Source organism: Nestor notabilis, unplaced genomic scaffold, assembly GCF_000696875.1.
Source record: "Nestor notabilis isolate BGI_N333 unplaced genomic scaffold, ASM69687v1 scaffold29696, whole genome shotgun sequence".
Lineage (NCBI taxonomy): Eukaryota > Metazoa > Chordata > Aves > Psittaciformes > Psittacidae > Nestor > Nestor notabilis.
Genome location: NW_009931916.1, coordinates 6,396 through 29,093, shown reverse-complemented (window position 1 = coordinate 29,093; position 22,698 = coordinate 6,396). Strand labels below are relative to the sequence as shown.

Below are 22,698 nucleotides of genomic sequence, written 5' to 3'. Positions count from 1 at the left end.
ACCGGAGACTCAGAAGCCCCTCCCAAAACTTTCTTGCCTAATCCTGTTCCACATGGAGCATCTGTCAGCCATCCCTTTAGGATACACGTGCCACAGCAGGCTTGCAGCACCTGCCTGAACACATTTGCCTTTGAGGGACAAATTCAGGAAGCTAAAAATTACAGGAAAAAGAATAGGTAATAAACAAATCTCATGTTACACTTTTCTACCTCTCCCTCGGATACTCAGATTTACTTCTTCCTCCTCTCCCATCTAGTAAAAGCAACCACCACCCATTCAATTGCAAACCTTAAATCCAAACCCAGGCCATTAGATCCTATCCCGCATTTGAGTAATATTCTGAATTATTTAAATATTAACTGAGGCAAACATATCAATGAAAAAAATCACATTTAAAGCATTTATTTTGAAAAATAAAATACAAAAGGTCATTGAATTATATAATTGTACAGGTAATTACCAACTTTTTTGTTTTAAATAAAAGATATTTAACAATTTCCACATGTGAATAAAACAACAGTTCCAGCAAAAACCGTTTAGGAAAGCACAGACCACTCTTTTGAAAGCTTCACACATTAAGAACCAAACTGCTACAGGAAAGGAAACATACTTGAAGCTGGAGGTTTGTCATGAAGACAGAAGAGCAATTTGAGACAGGCATTGCTTGGACTCTTTTAAACTCAAAAAACCCCCAGTAGTGGTGTGTATGTAACAGGTCTACATTACCGTGGGTGAGTTTTATTTAGCAGGTTTACATGTGCCACAACAGCAACATCTTGAACAAAAACAGTATGAAAGAAATGGGGGAGAACATTCAGAGGAAAGCAGGCCCCAGGCAGCACGTGTCCCTGCTGGCAGTGGGACAGTCCTGGTGCCATCACCTCCATTGCAAAGGCTGCAGTCTCTTCTAAAGAGAAAGAAAGTCATGATTGAGCTTTCAGTGTGATATAGTCTGGTTTAGATCCCTGACAACCTTCTGTAATTACAAATACTGCAGCATTAGGAGTAATCACTGTTCTCTCAGTAGGTGAAGTCACTATCAAGACTAACCACAGCCACTAAAACTTTCCTGTAAGGAATGTGGCTGCTTTTCAAGCATATTTAGATATAATACATATATTCATATGTCTATATATATAGAGAGAGATATATCTAGATCTATATATCATGAATTTCCACTTACATTCAACATACATGTGGAAATGGGCTGCATCTACATGCTGAAAGTGTGTCTCATGACAATGTACCACTGGTAGTTACTGCTGGGAAATTAAAGAGGTTTCTCAGAAACTAGACAGCAGCTTTAGATGGGAATAGTGTAGTTTTAAATACGATTTTCAAGAGAGGAAAGTTTGGCAAGATGAAGTAGATGTTTTAGTCATTTTAACATGGTTACATGACAAGGTTATGGGTTCTTTATCGATTCCAGAGTGAATGCCTGCAATTAATCTTCAGAAAACTTTTATATCCATTATTTCTAATTGGTATGATGCTTTGAGCTATATTTAGGTCTACAGAATACTATATTTTTGGCCACATACTAAATATCTATGCTGGGTATATCTGCATGGCATGTTGCTCTTGGCTGTATTTAAACTGGATGTATTGTGCCTATCTTTTGTTGTCAAGCTCGAAGATTTGGTAACACAGTAGACAAGTAAAAATCCTGGATTAATACAACAAATCTTGCACCATTCAGTCATTAACTAGCCTGGAATTTCCCAAGTTCTCTGCACAATCTTGCCACTGTTACTTCAGCAACAAAAATGCAGTTTATTGAAAATACTGGCTCTGGGACATACTAAAAGCACGTTACACACATGAGCTCATCTTCAGCAGTTTCCTCTATCCAGGAAGGACAATTTAAAAATGAAAGCCAAAGATGATTAAGAGTCACCTCTCTGGTTTCACCAGTGTGTTATTTGTGATGAGCCATGTAGAAGTGCATGGTGAATCTTAAAGCACACGAGCTCTGCTTCTGTAGATCTCGCCACCACAACTTACCTCACTGTTACTCGCACCAATTCTGAACCAAGATCCGTATCCCTCTATTCTGCTACCCAGAATCTTACATGGAGGTACACAGCTTCAAAAGAAAAATCACCTGAACTGAATCAAGAGCAGCAAATGAGCAGGACCGCAAGCTCTTATTACCTTCTGTGCAAGAAACATCCGTGGTATCTTCTATTCCATAGGTTCAGTCTGTCAGGTAAATAATAAAATGAAATCAGCTATTTTATATTAGAGGAAAGAATATTATCACCAGCTCCAATGTTTGTACTCAAAACCATCTAGCTGTTTAGTCACATTTGATCTTTAGTTAATTTGATCTTTAGTATAATACTAAAGAACATCACTAACAGCATCACTGCCAATTCCAGCGTCAGTTTTTATGGGTTAAGCACTATTCTTTTACTATTTTACAAAGCTTCTTTTTGCTTTTTAAATGAACTTTCTTGACTTTGGGTAAATCTGCTCAGAGTTTGGTAAATGCTGTAAGCACACCCAGCCAAACTCTGAAAATCCACCTCCTGAGATTTAGTAGAGTCCCATTTTGAAGCCTCCCTAGCATACGGCTTGGAAGAGGACATTTACTAGTAAGAGTGGGCCAAGTTCTTTTGCTGTATCACAAGATAACTGGAAAATACAAACAGCATCATTTAACTAATGGATCCTGTAGGCAGACCATAGGCTGAGTGACTCTGCTAGCACACTACCTGTACAGTGTGCTCATCTCCCTGATTTCCCAGAACTCCTTCTCAGCAAGGTTTCATCTCCTGTTCTGGCACCCCCTATGCTTGCAGCCACGTCTGCTGCAACTTTAGCTGCAACGTTGCAGATAGATCATCTTGAAACCACCACAGTGACTGTGTTTGGAAGCATCAGAAATCACTACAGCACACTTTCCCCATACAATTTGCTGACGATCACTTTCAAGCAGCACACATTTAAACAGCTGTCTTGCCCTTAAGCTGCGTAGACATTTTGGCCAGCAGTTGAGAGTGAACAACGCTGTGAGCAACAGCACATTTAGCTGCGTGGTGCCAGGTTCTTAATGGTTTTCTATTAGCTGAGCACAACTTGCAAAGCATGAGCACTAACTGTTCAAAGGGTGAGAGCAGGCAAACATCCACTATAAAGAGCAAAGCCCACATTAGTGATCACACAAAGATTTATCAGAAAGAATTGGTGTCCACAGCAAAAAGTTATGTTCTGCAAACATGAAACAGACACTACAACTATTCGACTTCACTGATCCATGTTCATTTTATCTTGCCACGAGACTTCCCTTCTACTGTCTTCTTTGGCTGGAACAGAAGAAACCAATTTTCCTTTTTAATCAATTCATTTTCGTTTGAATGAACTAAGTCAAAATTCTTTGTCTGCATGTGGTGGGTTCTCCCCTGTGTTCCTCAATCCCCACCGCTCACAGCGGTCAAAGAACCATTTCCTCATATTTGGGATCTGAAGGCCTTTAGCTGGTTTTATTGTTTGGGGGGTGGGGGGGTGGTCTTTTAAAAGCTTTGTGAATCATTTTACTGTTGAAGGCTGCCTACACCTACATTCTAAATAAGCTTCTGTTCTGTATGTATCACTAAGGGTGGGAAATTAAGAAGGAATAGAAAGTACTGGAAGCAGAGAGACAATTCTGGAGGCAGAGTGCCCCTAACAAGGCTTTTTCTCCTAATTCTGCAACACCACATTCCTGTATATGCAGGAGGAGTTGAAAAACAACCCAAAACAACACAAAAAACCCAAGCATTTTTCTACTTAGCTTTATATGTGACAGTAACAGTGATGAACCACTTCCTGCTTCTTCTATACAAGCACAATGTGGAGAGCACTTTAGATGGCATTTAGACATTTACCATCAATTATAAAGCCTACAAAAACTGGTATTTTTATGAGCCTCGTGGAGCAGCTCTTACCCAAGAAAACAAAACTAATTGTTTCTTATTCATATAAAATGGTTCATTTAAGCAATAAAATACAAATATTTTGTTATTTCTCTGATAAGGTAAATTAAATTATTTGCTCCCTGTCTGGATCATCTGCTCTGAGTTTTCATGGCTAGATTAGGGGAGCTTAAATCTGCAAGGGAGGGAGAATTAATGTCACTACACACTGAAGAGGGGAATAAAATGAAAACCCCACACACAGAGAAACCCTGCAATGTACTGAAGGGGAGCACTCCAACAGGCAGCTCCACAGAACAAGCCCATCTTATATGCTCCATTACCTTCAGGAGACACAGGAGAGCCCAGCAGCAAGGGATGCCATCTTCCAAACCAAACTGATGACAATTAACAGCATTTGAAAGGTGTCAGATTAGGGATTGTAAATACAATCATAGTATGGTTTGGGTTGGAAGGCACATTAAAGCTCATCCAGTTCCAATCCCCTGCCATAGGCAGGGGCACCTTCCATTAGGGCAGGTTGCTTCAAGCCTTGTCCAACCCATCCTTGAACACTGCCAGGGATGGGGCATCCCTGGAATCCGAAGCTTGATAGTTCACTTGGTTACTAAATCCACACACCATCACTATCCATGGCTGAACTGGTTTTGCTTGTAGCATTTCTTTCTTTACAGGCTGCTCCCTGGACTATATTTGCTTTAAGCCTTTCCAGGCAAGGCAACAAAAGATACAACTTCTCTACAAATAACAAACTTTGCAGTCTGGTCTGTACAGAAGGGAGTCCTTGAGTTTCACAGCAGGATGTATTCAGCTCAGGTTTACAAGCACCATACTATTAACACTGGAGTTACACGTGCACTCACAACAGAGTTGGGACTGCGAGTGCAAGAGCACTGCGGATTCAGTCTCATGGGTGAGCTATTCTCCTGTGACCACATTTATGGAGTGGTTTGTAAGGACTGGTTGCATACTAACTTGCCACTACACCTGCAAAAAGCAAATTAATCCAATACTGTACCTGTGGCACTTCTTTAAGGAAGTCAGGAAGCTGAAATTCACCTTTATAGACCTGGAAAACAGAAAACAATATGGAACTTAAAGCCAGCATTCACTACTGTCTGAAATGGTAAAAGAACTTGTTAAGGGGGGAAGATTCTTTTGGGTCATTCTGATCTAGTAATGCTAAAACAGATCTACCTAAACTGAGCACAATCTATTTCCAAAAGCTCATTTTATGCAGGAGGCTTGGTTGTCTGTATGATAGTGCCAGGCTTGCTCCGTACTCAACACTCCCACCTTGTTTGCATTAAAATGGTAAAACTAGGTAAAACTCACACATTTCAGGCTTGCTCGAATTATTAAGTCCTGTGTCATCCATTCATTATGCTTTTAGAAAAACAGGATGATGAAATAGTCTAGGAGCGACTTGCTACCATACCAAACGTGAAGTTTACATATACTACATCTGTTGCTTCCCATTTTAGCACCCTCAATTATATATGTATTATATATAAATTCCCTTTAATTACCATTCAACTCAACAAATGTCCCATCACACAATTTTTCTGACCTGTTACCCTGTTCATTATATACAAAATCTGTATCAATCACACAAACAGAAGCATCAGACTTGAACAACTGATCCCGTGTTACTGTACTGTCAAAGGGAAGCTCTGTTTTGATACAGTTCAAGACAATGCAACTACAATCAGTGCGAACATGTTAACAACTTACCTTTCAGTGTTGTTAAATGGTCACTTAGGAGTGTCAGCATCTGCTTCTTACCCTATTTTACACGTATCTATCCTTCATTCTACATATCTAGCTGGTGTAATTTTCAGGTAACAGGAAAGTTCATACATTTACTTTCATCCTAAAGGCACACAGATATCATTATAACAGGCACAGATGTATTACTAGCAATTCTCCCCCAAATAACTCTGTGCCAGACCTCGAGTCACGCAGCAAACACACTATGTGAGATCAGACACCCAAATCCTACCCACGCAGCTGTAAGCACACATCCAAAATCCCCAGCTCCTGGAGGAAGAACACAGGGTTGGATAAGCCTTAAGTTTTCTTTATTATTTTCATACCATTTAGTCATTAATTTGATTTTCATCTATTCCAATGGGGAAAAAAAATAAATATATATATATAAATAAATAAAATCAGTGGGATAATCCTTTCCTATTTGGACTTGATGATTGTTGTAGGTCCCTTCCAATTGGAAGAGGCTATTCTCTATTAATATACATACAGATTTAATGGCTTTGTAGAGGAGTACAGAAGAGCTCCACTTATCAGCAGGGCTGTCACAAAGTTACAGCGACTGTGATGATTATGAAGTTCTGCAATGACTGTATCCTCATCACCAGCCTGTCACTTCCACAACTTCCAATCTTTTACAGCATAATATTAATCCTGAACCAACGCTGTCTGGAGAAAGAGCAAGCGATAAATCTCCTCCAACATACCAAGAGGCACACCAAGCTGCCCAATTAGGAAGTAAATCGGCAAGCTGTTCTCTTCTCTCTAGAGGATACTTCTGAAGAGCTGGTTGCTTCTGAGATCAAACTGGAAGACATTCCAAATGGGGGGGGGGAGGGGGGAAGTACTCTGTGTTATAAGACTCGAAGAATTTACTATCCTTTCTACTGACCACCCAATGCCATGAGCCCACTGTAGCCTTTATGCAGCTGTAATCAGATAAAAATCAAAAGCCACAAACCTAGTTAGAAAAGTTCTATAAAGCCTTTCAATGGCAATGGGGCTGCTCTAAAGCCTGGTTCAGAGTTGCACTCCCTGGCTTGCAAAGGGATGCTTATTAACAATATCCATTTTCTCCACTTCCCTAGGAATAGATGACCAGAACATGAAGACATTTTGTCAATCTACAGCCGTGGCCTTGGCGTGCAGCTGAGCCAGCTCCAGATTTCCTGTCCTTACGATGCCTCACCCCACAACAGGCTGCAGCATTAAACCTGTGACTCATGTGCAGTGGATTTAGGAGCTGGCAGTTCTCACCGCTATTTATCACTAGGCTAAACACATCCAAACAACAAGGCTTCGCTAAGTCCCAACATGAGAGTAAGAATTACTGCACACATACACTGCAGAACCCTTTGCTTCCGATATGCCATGTTTTAGATAAAACAGAAAGGCTGATTCAAACTGATAGGCACAGCCCTCATTTATATTTAGCCAGAGGGGACTGTCATTCCCATGGAAACCTTAATGAAAGCCACACCAGTCAGAAATGCTGTGTGTGGCTCACTGGAGCCTGGATATACCATAAATATTTATACATGAAGCAAGTATTTCATGTTTCAAGCTATTAACGAAGACATTCAAATGCAGGCTGTGTTCTAGAGAGCAGAAATGGAAGTTACAAATCAACAATATTAGCACCTATAAAAAAGCTCCAGAACAGCCTAGGCAAGGTTGCCAGAAAAAAAACCCTTTTTATTATCTTTATGAGACTAGTTGGAAGAAACAGACAGGCTTCTTCACCTTTCCTAGCAAACCACTACAGCCATGGTCTGGGAATTCTCAAAAGGAGTTAATACTGATGATGATGATGGTGGTACATCTTGACTGATTCAGAACCAGAGTGACAAAAACCATGTTTGTCTCTCTGGAAGCTGCCTCCTTTCCTTTCTTACAACTATGATTTGGTCTTATTTTTACACACATACAATGTATGTGTCTTCTCTAGAAGCATTACCATTGTGATACCCTCTATAGGAACAGCATTTACTCCTAATAAGCATCTATCTAGTAGTGGGTGGTCAGGGGTATTCATCCATCAGCCATGCTAATGTGATAGCCTGGAAAGAAAATGTTTCAGGGGCACTTGCTATTACATTCACAGTTTACACACCCCAGTTTACAAAGGCAAATCTAACCAGTTGCAGGCTCACCAAGATTAGGTTGAACACACAAGAGTGCCTCATTTTGGTTCAGAACTGACATTATCTAGAATGCTGGTTTGTCAAGATCGAGACTGCATACAAACTGGCTTCAAGTAGTTCCAAAGCCAGAACCTTTGGAATCAAAACCCAGGGATCAGCTGCAATCCAGAAATTCCAAAACCAATGACTCCATCTGCAGCCAAAGCAATTCAGAGGTTTCAGAGTCAAAATTCTTTCCTGACCAATTTCTATGTCTAAACCCCGTTATTCAGAGAGCAGGGGCAGAAGCAGGACACTGGAATGAGTTCCAGTCTGAGCAAGAATTCAGGGAAACTGAGCAGAAATGGTGTTTACCATTTCTCAGGGAATTATTTTGCTAGTCCAAATGGATTTCTAAAGAGAGGAGGAATATTAAGTGTGTGTCAGTTTGTTGCTCAGTGTTGGCAGTATTCTATTACAAAAACAACACACATTCTTACAGCCAAACTAAATGCATATTATTTTCAGAAAGAGATCAGAAAACAAGTTTCACATCCAGCTGGCAGAGAAAACCCTTCTAAAGGGGTTTCTCAAGGAGAACTTTAGAGCAAAAGTGTAACTCAGAAGTGTAGCCTATAATTCATCTTTATAGGAGATTAAAGCACTCCTTTTCACCCACTTTCAAGCCTGGTTTAGAGTCACATTATATTGGGTCAGTTCCAGTACACAGAGATAATGGGTCTTTTTGTCTGTAAGGTTTCTTGCAGGTAAGTGTACTTGGGCTTGGTAGACTTTCAAAACATCGAAGTTGCAGAGCACAGCAAGATTTTAGACTGGGCTGTGAACGCCTGCCAAAAGGCAGCTTGCAACCAGACCTAATTTCATATTTTGTTCCTTAATAAGTGTGTTATTTGCCATATTGATCATATATATATATATATGCATAGTTGGTTTAAAAAACAAAGGTATCAGCACCTCTGGAGAAAACCAGTGCAATTGGGAATCCACATGCTGGGAACGCCCACTGAAGAGGGAGTTAAAACAAATCCAAAGGACACTGAGAAAGTGTGTGCCGTTGGTGGAAGTAACACAGACGAAATAAACCCTGCAATTTTTGTTTTAAATATCAGAAAATGCCCATGAAGCCAAATGCTTTTATGCTTAAGTTACCCAGTGTAAGTAGAGATGCATGGCCTTGAGCAGCCTGTCATTACAGCACACCTCAATTATACATCTTTGACAGCACAAGTAATTACTCTCATGCATTGGTATAAATACACGTCACACTTTTTACCATAGATTGTTTCTGTCTTTAAAACCTCAAATATGAAATCTTGACATCATGATTATCATGGACATCTCCAACCTTAACAGCAGGAGACATTTCCTCACAATTTAAACCAGGCACGGAACATGAGTCAATAGAACTGTTTTTTCTTCTAGAGGTTACTGCAGAAAATGCCATCAACAGACTATAACCAGAGATAGAGAACAGCTTTTGGATGTGATTAGAAGCAGCCACACATATTTAAACAGTCATGATGAAAACCATTGCTTTTTTTACATGGTTCTGTACACTTCCGTCCCTCAACCTCTCCAGGGCAAGGAACATTAACTTCATGAAGAAGTTAAAAGAAATGACTAGAATACGTATTCCAGGCATACAAATTCATTTAGTGGGAAGTATGTGCCAAAGAAAATCTGATGTAATACGTTACAGATGTGAGAGGAAACCACTTAGCCAATCATAACATAACAATAAGCCAGTTTCTACTGGGCATAAGTCAGAGTCTTCCAGTTATGAGCTGTTCTCCACTTCTGGGATATGCTGTTAAACTGCTGACATATGCTTTTACACAGACTCACAATATTGATAAGGACACTTCTAACATGGAGTTATTCTACTTTTGTAATTCATCATATAGTGATGGGGCTACCAGTGCAGACAGCTTAATAATTTTCTGTATCATTTGCAAGTGAAAACTCCTTTTAGTTACAGGATGTTATTTTCTTTTATATTGAGGATGTAGGGTTTGTTAAAACTCTGGGGGAGGCAAAAAGTAGTCAGTTGTGACTCTGTGAGGAAGGGACTCTTGCAATCACTATAACAAAATGAACAGACCAGCAACAGGCCTAGAAAGAAAACACAAGATGGCACAATTCTGCAGTCACTGAATAACTAAAAGTTGCCTCTGGAGGAGGTTGCACGCAGACATCTGCTGAACAGCGCAATTCTCTCTGCTCTGTGTTCCTTAAACTGAGACAAGATAAAGTTACATGCCATAAAAGATGATATTGTCAGGCTTAACATAAAGCAGATAAACAAGAAGTTAATGGCTTTGTTATTGAAAACATCAGAAAATTCTGTTATGTTGGATTTGTACTCCACCAGTGCAGATACTGCCAGAGTCTTATTTCATAACACCACATAGCACTTGGAGTCCGGTGTAAGAAGAGATGATGTTAGCTTCAACCACTGTTACTTCCTAAATCAAAAGCAGAACTAAGATGACAAAAACACAAACAATGGTTGCATCTTCTTATTTCTGCACTGTGCTACAGTGGGGTGGAAACCCAACCTCACCATCCTGGTGTTCTAGGCAGGTGACAATCCAGTGAAAAGCCCAAACTTAGCAGAGAGCATTGTTTTCATTGCATTACCTATGAGCACATTGAAATTCTAACTCAAGCACTGTACTGCAGCTGGTGAGGATCATCATTTTGTTTCCAGACTGAAAAAATACAATTGTTTAACCTGTACACATGTAAGTCACCAGCAGAGGGACAGAAAAGGAGAAAAGAGGAAGAAGAAACTAGAACAGCTTAGGGAAAGCTAGTATTTTGCACCACAGTAGCCATTCCTTTCTGGTTTTCTCCATTAATTAGCCCTTGGTTTAGGCACCTTTACACTGCCAGTACCTAGCTTCGGGACTAAGAGCAGCATCTTCTAATTGCTGAGCAGTATTTTCATTGTTAAGTCTAATTTGTAGTCTTTTCCAAGAAGCAACAGATTTTGCTCAGTGCAGTTAGTGCAGTTCTAGACAGAGCATTTAAGCTGATTTGAGAACAGACATGGTGCAGTTTAAAGCTTGTCATTTTCTTAAGTTATCTCCTACAACTGGGCAACACACAGGCTTCTAGTCATAAAATACTGACCCCTCTGCATTCAACAGAAGCTGTTTTGCATCCTGACCACTTTTGTATTTTCATTCCCCTTATCTTTATGCCATGCACTGGATGACACAGCGCTTGCCTATCTTTAGGTGGAGCCGGAATCTCCCTTGCCAGTCATTTCAGTGGTGCTGGCCTTCCGCCCTGTTGTTGCAACTTCCACAATCAATTTAAATCAGCATTTACATAACCCCTACAAAACTGACCACCAACCCCCCAAAACCAACCAACCAACCCCAACCCATCAGTCCTTCCCCCCTTAGTGCTGCTTTGTGTGCCAGACAGAAGCAACTCCCTTCATCTGAAGTGCTGGCTCATGCCATTTGAAAGGGACTAAGAAACTATGATGGTATTGGAGTAGCAAGTGTCAGATAATTCAACATTACTCCCAGTTAGTCACTGGAAGGGTTACTGTGCTACTACAACACAGTGCAGCTTTAGAAGTCTAAACTTTATCTGTTTTCAATGAACAAAATTCAAGTTCTGTGTTCAGTTTAGAAGTTCTCAGAAACCACAAATAAAAATACAGCAGGACAGCTTCCAAACACAAAGTGAAGCAATAAATGGTTACAAGCAAAATTTATATATACTTATTATGTACTGAAAAGTAACTTTGGAAAGGTTTTATTTGGACAGCTTCATCTCCAACAACAAACCCACAAACTCTGCAACTCTGTACAAAACTCTGTGTAACCTATCCCAGGTGAGGAAGTTCAAGAAGAAAACAAGAACAAAAGTAGGCTTACAGCAATGCCCAAATTCCCCAGCTAAAAGCATGCAGTAGCACACTTGCCAAGTGCCACTTTGTAAAGGCTGGAAAAATCTAGACCAATAAATGTTTAAAAACTTTAAAGTAAATGCCCTCTTCATCAAGAGGCAGCAGCAAGAAATAGATCAGTATAGATTCAGGGAAGAAAAGGGCAAATCCACAGGCAGCATATGCTATCCCTGATGGGCAAAATCAACACGTCACAGCTCCCTCTCTCTCTTCTTCCTCCCCTCCAAACGCCTTAAAGTGGTTTGAAATATTTGGGAATGGGGGGCAGATAAAACCAAAGAAAGCTGTGGGGAAACCAAACCAAAGCATTTTTCAGAAGCGAGTCAGCTCCCACTGATCACCAACCAGAGTATCAGTTATTTCAAGACGTACTTGGTTTGAGACCAAGCTCAGCAGCCAACATTTTGGCTGTGTGAGCTGCACGCTGGCCAGAAAGCCTCGCACTTGTAGGTGATGAGCCTGCTGCCCTAAGAATTAGGTAACCTAAGGAACAAACTGGTCTGGGAGCTGGGAAGTCTGAAATCCTGAAACCCTGGGAAGCGAGGCCATCCATCAGCATTTCTGTAGGCACAGAGAAAGACGAAGGGATTTGCTGGGAACCAGCTGGGAGGAAACAAAGCAAAGTGACTGGGGGGGAATTCAAGCCATCCACATGAAAGCTCCAGCACTAATTTAAGCCATCGCAGGCTCCTTGGGGTACATGACATTTTGAGAGCCTCATGTTTCTTCATTCCCAAAAGGAACAGTGCAAGTTTTGAAGGTTAGCTGTCCTCAATCCTTTTGGGGTTTTGGATTTTAGTCTTAATGCAGGACATCACCCTCATTTTATCTATATAAACCATATATGCAAAAGGAATTTTGTAAAGAAACAAGTGACTAGGAATACATACTGGGTAGAAATATATAACAAAATTAAAATGCTATCTTGGGCTGCAACTAAAATATCAGTCAAAATAAGCATTCCATACCCTTGCAATATTTGGATCAGCTATTGTAACAGTAACCTCCAGTTTTTCCCAGCTGTTTTTAACATTAGTAAATAAACTGATCATGCTTCAAAGCAAACTCGATGCACTTCAGCCTTCTAAATAAGGCTTTACCTTGTTTAAAGGTATGCTTGTGGCTTTATTACCCGAATTTCTCTCTTGCATTTGTGAAGTGAAACAGATTTCAAGAAGCCACCCAACAGTAAAAAACTGCGATCCAGACAACTTTTATACCTCAAACTGAGCTTGCCTTGCACAGGTAGAGGCCTCAGAAAGGTCATCCTACTGTAAAAATGTGTTTTAATTGTGTCAGGAAGGGAAAGCCAGCCTTAAAACACTGCAATAGGACACAAATCTGTACCCTGCTGCTGCTCTATAGTACGTATGGGTAGGTGCATGAGGATTTCATTTTCAAGGCTCCATGAAGGAGCATTGAACGCTTCTTTTTTGTTTTAAGGGGGTTGAATGGAGTACAGAAAAGTTAGTCTGTGAGCTTCTTTAAAAGCAGAAGTACCAGGAAACCTGTAAAATGCTAACCACTGCCCCTCCCAGAAAAGGTGGGTTACCTTTCCCATGCTGAGCTAACGACTATTAAAACAGCCAATCTGTCTTCCTTCAACATGCACAATCAGGTGTTCAAGTTTCCCAGGGAGGGCTTCTAAAAAGAAAGAACTCAAAAGTGTTTGGAGACTTCACAAAAAGCCATTTTTCCCCCTCCATCCGTGTTCAGCTCACCAGCATAGGAACAGGTTTTTTTAATAGTGAAGGCTAGTGGAAGAGAGTCCTTTTTAATTGTTTAATTCAATTTTTCCAACGATTGCTTTGCTGCAGCAGCAAAAGTCACCTTCTTTTAATAAAGTATACATTCTCCAAAGAACATAGGAGTTAATTGCTCTTATTTCAAACAATGGTAATGAGCTTTCCAATGGATACCTCCAGGGATAAACAGCTGTATAGCCTAACTACTCACATTCCAACATTAAGTTCAGTCTCAAATCCTTAAGTTTAGGTTAATCAGCACCAGACCTTCCTCCATCTTTTGTTTGTTTCTACAAAGGACAGCAAAGAATTGGAAAAATTTGTCATTTTGTTCATCTTGAGCTATTTTCCATGGGTCACTTCTCAAATTCTACCAAGTATTTGGGGTGTAATTTTGTGACAGAGCTTCTGCCAACCCTCTTGCATAAAAAGTTGAGCTCATCAGTCAAGACTGATGCTCGGGTGAGAAAGCTGCATTTTCCACTACTAACTAGTTCCCTAACTATCTGGACAATTCTCAAAAGGTTTAGCTACACACACCAAAGGACACAGCTCAAGCCTGGGGTTGGGGTAAAGGAAGATAAACCAAATTGAAGACAAACAGCAGGAGACAGACTTTCAGTGCTCAAGGTCCCACGGAATTCTTCCTTTTCATCCCCATGGCAAGGAAACCACGTTGGTAAGTTTCAAAAGGTATTAGAAACAGACTTTAAAACCCACAAACAAACAAGCCACAAGACTCTTCTGCTCTATAGCTCACATCCATTTAGTCGGTCATTAAACATACAAAGATGCCTTACCCTCCTTGTGTTTTCCACAACTTTCTGATCTGGCTTTCCATAATTTGGTGGATTGGCATACGGATCATAGCCCAGTTTTGCTAGCATGGGTGCAATCACAGGCATATCTTGCAGAACATCAGCAGGTATCTTCCCGACCCACTTTGACAGTGCTTCCACATTAACTGGCTTGATTACTTGGTCAGTAGATCTTTCAACCCTGTGGAGGGAGAAAGACAGGTTAAATTTTGCATTCCAACCAATACGTGCTTCTTCACTGGCATTAAGACCTTTAGCTTGTTTTGTCTGGGTTTCCATCTTTCCCTCTCCAAATTTCATGTTTCTACAGAGCTGATGGGAAAGCTAAAATGAGAATAACTAGCACAACATTCTTAGTTTAGGCTTTCACACAGAATGTCCTGAGGCAAGTTCTTTGCCTAAAGACAGCAGTGCAAGCCAAAGAGCTGGTAAGTGAAAACTATGCACACACCTACATCTAAAGCTGTTTTCCCACTGGCATATCCCCACATTTGCTATTTCATTGTCTTAAATGCTCTTGAAGGTTTTATTCTAGATTTAAAGTCCATGTGTCATCTCTTCCCCCCTGCATACTGTGACTTTTCTTATTAGTAAGACACCCCTATGGAAATGACAGAAAACCACAGACTTCAATAATATTACTCATAACCATTCCTTTTACTGATTGTTTGGCCATTACACAGCTCTTTGTTTTCCCACATTCCTTGCTTCTTTTAGATTAGAAAACATACGCCTTTACTGTGTGACTTGTGGAACAGGCCAGCAGGACTCGGCACAGGCTGAGTAGTAAAACCTTCCTGAATTCAGAACAAGTGCACAAGCATTTTGGATGTCAAGGTTGATCTTTCTTCTAAGGCAGATTAAAAAATCAGGTCTGTATATATAAGTTGCCTAAAGGAATATCTGCATCTGCATTCCAAGTAATACCCTGGGTATGCCACAGTATCAGTAATTGCTGCTGGATGGCTATACCTGCCTCAAACCTGATGCTAAGCATACAGCTGCCACATCCACTTGCAACTACCATCCTTCCCATGCCTTATTTACATCATAAAGAGTTTTCCATCTCAAAAAGCTCTACCACTCAGAAATCAAAGTGTTATATGTGAAAGTACCAGTATGAAGTATCACACTAGTAGCTTTTCTACTCATGATAAAGAATGAGAAAACTGAGATCAAGTTAATTCCCAAGCAGTTAATGCCCCAGTTGTGCAGCAGGCACAACATGAGAACATCTTCTGCAAAAAGTAAATGGGAGTTTCCAGAAATACTCCTGATAGTTTCAGAATCCAGAAGTCTGAGCTGAAGTTCGATTGCTCTCAAGACTGACATCACTCCACTTACAAGAGAAACGATTGCAGTTACCTAATTAACCTCAAGAGTCCAAGAAGAGCCTGAAGAATTGTTGCAGAGCAGACAAACATCAAATCAAGAAGCATCCCATTTAGATGCACACTGTACTGTGCAGCAAAAGCCTTAAATTACAAACCATGCATAAGTGTCTTCCAGTCAATTAGTCTTTACCATATTGCTCTTTTTCACTTGTCATCATAGCTACAATGTTTCCAGGACAGAGGAAGGAAGTTAGTCATACACTGCTGGAAGGTCAGGACCTTACGTACTTTAGACACAATCAACAAAGAACAAACCAGAAAGGGAAATGATCACTCATGGGGAAACCATCTTGGCAAGCTGAGCCTCCACAGATGCCTGCAAGAGGTGTTTAATGGAAGCTGGTGAGTAAGGACCTGACAAACAAAAAACATAAGACAGCTCCCAGAATATTGAGCCTTTATTGATTCTTCAACCATTTGCAGTAGCTCAAACCAAAGGCAGGAAGTCAGAATGGGATTTTGGGACCAGGGAGTCACAACCTAATTTCAGCCCTCCTGAAGGCTATTGCCCTGAGCTCACAAGTCTGTAAGGCAAACTAAAAAGCCTGGGCACTGCCTTTTTGATCCTTCTAATTAGCAGATGAGCTTTTAACTTCACATCAAATTAGCAAGAAAGTAACTGTTAAGAGTTGAGTTTCTGAGCTTCCAAGTGGCAAGGCAGAGGACAAAGCACCACAAGTCAGGACTCCTTAGGACCATGCTGGTTGGGACTGTCAAGAAAAATATAACACTAGGTCTCTGAAAAGTCTAAGATTTACAGTCCTTTCCCTCTCTAAACCAGCCAATCCCTTCACCAAAACTGCAGATTGACTGGACCATTTAAAATAAGGGTGATATTGTGCGAACGAGGTAATAGCCTTGGCTAATAGCTTATTGGAACCCCAAACCAATGGGTGCTATACGGCAGTTAGGACCTAAATTAGTACATATGTGGATACCTTGTCCTGAAGTAAAAGTACAATTAAAATGTGTATGTTTTGCCCCACTCTTATTTTAGTCTTTGGTAAAAATAAGCTCAGCATGAAACACTTCCTGGTGATTAATCACTGGCAAGAGATAAGCAGGGAACTACATTTAGCTGCTCCAAGGCACTGATTCAAAAATACACCATACCACATTTGGTCTTCTGAGTAAATCCTTCTCTGTCCTTTTAGTGAAGGTGGGAAGAAAAGTAAAACACAGTTTGTGGGAAAGAACATCCGAGGAGTATGGGGGAAGATGGATTGGGGACAGGAAGAAAGAAACACCCCCCCAAAAAATACATCAAACAGATCAAAACAAGGAAACATAGCAAGTCTTGACACATTTGATTATGCAGGCATATGGCAAATGCTGCCTGGCCAGTGCTGCCAGGCTCCACTGCAAAACACAGCAACAGCTTCAGCTTTGAAAGCAGCTGGCAGCATGGAAGACAGGACTAACCCCAAATACTTTACATCTGTATTAGAATCAAACGAAAGGTATGTATTAAAAATAGTATATTCTGAAGTAATTTTGCTTAGACAGCTATTTTCATAATAAGCCTAATAAAAATTGCTCTAAAAGGGTTGACATATCTTTGCGTCTGTGGTCACCACAGCTGGTTTCAGTTAGGAGGCAAATGCCAGAGCTATATTAACAATACTAGTTATAGCATGTAGTCCAGCCATAGTACATTCCTTCAACAGCCACGTTGGCAATTGCTTCAAACCACAGAAGGCTTCCCACTACTACAAATGCTAAAGTGCACATCCTTAAAACCCTTGCAGCGTTTCTCCTTGCAGCTGGATAAAAACAAAACAAGAGGCAAAAACACTCAGTAAAATAGAACCGTGAGACTAAGCTGCATCAGTAACAGAAAAAGCAGGGATTACTAAGCAAATGCAGGAAAAGCGAGTAAGGCAGCCAAGAGTTTCCTCAAATCAAGCAGCCAGGGGAACAGATGAAGTCAGAATCTTAAACATAGGCTGGCTGGTATCTAATATTGCTATTAACAGACTGTTGCATAAGAGTTTGAGTTTGCAATAAGAGAACAGAGTCAGCTCAGTGCCTGAAGAATTCCACAAGCCAGGTGGCTGGCTCATCCCTGGCACAGAAACAACCTGCATGCACCATTTGATTCTACACACAGCTGCACAGAAAACCTCTTACTCTGACTGTAGAGCCTCATTCCATCTGACACAGATTTCATTTGACAGAGTTGGATTTCGGATGAGTGAAAAACATATTCTTAGACATGTACTTTCTGTCACCAGGGATTAGCATCATTATGAAGATCTTTTAGCAATGCTGCTATCGTGGGTTTTTTTAATATTTCAAGACAACAAATTCTTGTCAAATTTCTTTTCAAAAACCCTCCAAGAGTTAAACCACTTCCAGGCATCTGTGCGGGTGCTGAGCCTGTGTGAAGGATCTGAAAGCCTTCATAGTGAGTGGAAGATGACTGAGGCAGTGCTCATTTTCTTTACACAGTATCACAGCCTTTGCAGATTGTAATAGTAGTTCATCCTCTCACTTCTGAGGTTTTCTACCCTACCTAAGACCTTGCTGACAACCAGGGAACTGAATTTATCTTCATACTGTCCCTACCACGCTAGACAGGCTAGGTTTATGTGGTGGGATCTTTTAAATGAACATCACATTTAAATACAGATGATTTGGTACTTGTGATATCCTCCTTCTGCCAGTAAAAACTGTAATATCATTTGAGTGTTCTGATTTTAATATACTATTATGCACCAGCCTGAAGCACTTGGTAGCAGGCATATGGTAAATTAAAGCTCTGTAAGAAAGCAGAGTAGAAGACAGAGTTGCAATAGACAGCAGTGTTTCAAATTTCCCTAGATCATGTCTGAAGTGATCTTCAGCATTATCCATTTGGAAAGTCAGGTGGGAAAAAGCTACCCATCAGAACATGAAGCTCCGCTGGTCCAGATTCCTTCGGCTGAAAGATGACAGTATTCACACTGAAACAAAGAGCACTCCCCAGTAAGCTCAGAGAGAAATTCAAAGTCCTAAGAGAACAATGCTCCTCAAAACCTGACCCAGAACATAACAGCCCTGCACACTCAGGGCCATGAAGAACTCTGCTGCAGCTGAGCACAAGCTAAATGCAACTTGATAGAAGGAAAACTAAGTCTAATGCAAAGTGTGTTTTGTTCGGCTGTCAAAGCTTGTTAAGCTGTGGCAGACTGTAAAGTTCTGAGTGAAATACCTGGCAAGCTGCTTTTCAAAGGGTAATTTGTCTGGGCAAGGAACCCCCCTACACAGGCAGCAGTCCCTGTCCACAGCACTTGGCTGCAGGCAAGAGGGCAGTGAGAAGCTGGAATGCCAAAAGCAGGCAGTTTTAACTGGTACAAGGAAATCAAACTGGGGAAATTCAAGCTCCCCCTGCATAATTTCAATTAGTATCATATAAATACATAAAACGGATATCGAAGAGAATTTCATATTCACTGTTTTTCTTCCAGCCTTCAAAAGCCTGAGTCACCAAAATCATTATCAGATTATAAAGGTCTCTTGCAACTGAAAAACAAATGTCACCACCTCTTTCAAGGGTATTTGATTAGATGAAAAACATCACAGACATTACACTAATAAAACCCTTTCTTTTTCCACTACTACCAGAGCCTTCTGAAATAATAAATCACTTTCACATACCACATGCGAGGTAATAAAACCATGCAGAAGTCCATGAACAGAATGAAGGTCAAAAGAGCATGTTCATACTTGCCCATCTTAAGTTTGGAAGTTTGAGTCAAAACTAACATGAAAGTAAACATTCTACTTTCAACAATTCAATTTCTTAATTTTTAGAGACATGAACAAGTGTTCTCAGCTCCTCACATCCCATTTCCACCAGATTTAGCACGAAATATTACTTGAAGCTGTATGAATTCAGTAAGGCTACTAAAGTTTTATAGCCTAGAGGTCCATCAGCTTTTAAAAATGCTAATCTGGAAGCTGTAAGGTAGTAGTATTTTAGAAGAAAGGACATTTTGCATAGTTATTTTTACAGGACACTTAACAGAACTTGGCAAACACCTATTTATATCAGTAAGTTTACTCCCCCCATCAGCTGCCACTGTGAAGCAGTAACATGATAAGAGGTAACCGAAGAGGAGTACGATGCAGATCCAGCTTGCAGAGACATTCAACAGTACCCTGCTTCAGGTTAACGTTATCAGATGGCTTCAATCTGCTAACAAACAATACAGCAAAAAACCAGGGGGTTGAGATGCCTTTACACCTCTGTGATCAGTGGTGGTGGTTGTGTTTCTTCAGTGGCAACAGTGATGCAAAACCTCCAGGCTGTAAATACATGACCATTTTCCGAGTTTTAAGTTCTCTTTGTAGCTGCTGACTAATAATCCTATGATTTGCTTTTAATCTTATTCCCCTACAACGTATCAGAAAACCCACACAGTCCCTTCCTTAGGCATTAAATAAACCAAATCTCCCAATTCTTCTTTCTCAAGCCTGTAGTTTTTATAGAAATTGGCATCACTCTGTATCCAAGTTTGACATGTCTCTGCTCAGCCCACACTGCTGGCTGTGCAAGGTCTCTCTGTTACTCAGAAGCATTTGGCCAGTGACGAATATCCAAAAAACAGAAGCCAAGGAATTAAACTGGGCATGCTTTGCTGCTGGAATAGGGCTTTTTAATCAGTATTTTAGAAACTTAAGACAATCTGGTAGATGTATCTGCTGTAGCAAAAACAGGAAGAGAGATTTAAACATTCACATCTTCCCCCTTCAATGTAAAGACTAGGAGCATTTCAGTTGATCAGCTGTAAATAGTGGCAAAGAAACCAGAGTAGTTTAACTGGAGAATAAACTACATTTTTTCCTTTTCACAATACCTATCTAGGTTTTCTCAGCAGAGCTGGAGTTTGGTTTCTGAAGGAGGCTAAATCAGGCGCCCAGATGGCATGGCAGAATACTGAGAGATTTGCTTACAACAAGGTTAATTTTATTCAAACTGCTTGCTCTTTTAGGAGCACATGCCAACAGAAAAGCACGCCAATTCTGCTTTCTATTTTGTTGGAATAGTTTCTCAAGTTTCCTGGAAGATTATGTTCTTGGCAAATATAACTCAACAGCCATTCTTGCACTGACAGTACTCAAGTTCCTGAAATCAAATGGGTGATCTCGCCAGGGTAAGTAACACCAGTCTAGATAAAACAAGCCAGCTTCATTTTGGGGCATGGAGAAAAGCAAAGTTATACTGGAGGTAAGGCTGATACGAGACATCTAAATTCAAGTTTGACTGATCATTAACTAAAAGTTCACTCATATGCTCCATACACATTAGTGGGACAGTTGTTTTGTGGGAGCAATCAGAGACTGCAAATCATTAGTTAACAATGATTCTTATTTCCCAGCTAACATGCATCATAAATCAGTTTCCCAAGACATCATTAACTACTTAAAACCTGAAACCAAGTTATGACTAGTCTTTTACGTGCAAAAATGTACTATTTTAGCTCTTAGAACAACACAAGGTAAAGGAGGAACGTTCATACTCACTTTGAAAGAGAAACACCCCCTGCTTTTCCAATCATTTCTTCATGGTGCAGCACAGCTTGGTTCCATGGGATGCGAAGAAACTTTAAGAGAGTTCTCATCCATCTTTCAGGATGCAATACGAGTTGTTCGTAATGTACGAGCATACACCTTTCAAACCCAACCTCCACACACTGGTTATACATCGTTTCTATAGCACGATTCCACTTGGTCAAGCAGTCCCTGTAGCTGTTAAGGTCAAATCCAGCTATTGTGACTTTTCTAGATATCATGGAATGCACAGATGCACGACCATCCCGTACCATTAGAAGAAATTTGGCATTGGGGAAAATTCTAGCAAGATAAGTTAAGGATTTTAAAGCAAAGGGATCTTTGTTACACAAATATGGAGCAGGCTCCCCATGTTTCACAATGATTTCCAATAAAAACGCTTGCATGGCTGAGTCCAGAACCTCATCCGTGACTCCAGCTTCATCCAGTCGGATCTTCTCTTTGCTTGATCTAGCCCACATCTGCTTAACTGCCAGAATTCTCGGGATTACCCTTGTCTCTTCTCCACATCGAATATCTGGATGGGCATCAAGCATAGCACGCATTAAGGTAGTGCCACTTCGAGGTACTCCTCCAATAAATATTAAAGGCATGTCTTTGTTGTAAGCAAAGGTTTTGTTTGCATTCACATTGGAAGCAGTTCTTACTGTACTTCTCACACTTTCCATCCTCACAGGCTGGCTGCGTTCTTCTATTCGATGGTGGCACTCCATAGCGTGCTGGCCCAAATAAAACACTGTCACCGAACTGATCACCAGGCATGCCAGGAGCAAGTTCTGTTTGAGTTTTCCAACCATTTTGATAAAAGACTGTCACTTCAAAATAAAGAGACCTTCTATTTCAGATTATCTTCTAGTTCACATGCCATGGGAATCCTAATCCAAAATAAATTAGGGTCTGGTGAGAGGGGAAAAAGAAAATATATATTTAGAACTTTAAGATCTACTGTGATGAACCAACAACAGAAATACCTGACAGCATCCAATAAAACTATTATTTCCTGGTGTTGCATTAAGACCAGTAAATGCAAAGTCTAAACACAACCATCCCATAACAAAAAGCCTTTTTGTTTACCCACAGACACAACACAAAACATAGGATTCATGACCACAGTTACTATTTACATATAAGCTCTCTGGTATATTTTAACACATTTGAAAGGATTCTTCTACTGGATAGCTACTGTTAAACTTCACAATCAAGCAAAGACATCATCTATATGGGACTCGACACATTGAAGAAACCAGTCACCAAGATAAAGCCAAAAAGAACAAGATACCCCACACGAACCACGTTAGAAATGACAGACAAATTTAAGTGTTAGAATAACCCTGGCTTGCTGCATGGATGGTAGCAGTATCCTGCTCATCATCACATTTTCACCTAACTACATGATCACCTGTTTTGCTTGAAATGCTCTATTTCC

At 40.4% G+C, this 22,698-nt stretch overlaps 1 protein-coding gene across 1 annotated transcript; it reads right to left on the bottom strand.

The window, feature by feature from the left end:
* Positions 1-2,184: 2,184 nt before the first annotated feature.
* Positions 2,185-22,162, bottom strand: TPST1 (tyrosylprotein sulfotransferase 1). Its single transcript, XM_010016128.1, has 4 exons — positions 21,225-22,162; positions 14,305-14,503; positions 4,936-4,986; positions 2,185-2,202 (listed from the first exon to the last, which is right to left on the bottom strand). Exons 1-4 carry the CDS (start codon positions 22,067-22,069, stop codon positions 2,185-2,187), a joined length of 1,113 nt encoding a protein of 370 aa, XP_010014430.1. The 5' UTR covers positions 22,070-22,162.
* Between the last annotated feature and the right edge of the window lie 536 nt (positions 22,163-22,698).

Excerpts from the sequence above, each read along its gene's own strand:
- TPST1 (XM_010016128.1), bottom strand. The coding sequence starts at position 22,069 with ATGGTTGGAAAACTCAAACAGAACTTGCTCCTGGCATGCCTGGTGATC. Across the intron at positions 14,504-21,224 it reads GGGGGTGTTTCTCTTTCAAA|GGTTGAAAGATCTACTGACC; the intron begins GTGAGTATGAAC and ends CTCCCTCCACAG. Across the intron at positions 4,987-14,304 it reads TTGTGGAAAACACAAGGAGG|GTCTATAAAGGTGAATTTCA; the intron begins GTAAGGCATCTT and ends TCTGTTTTCCAG.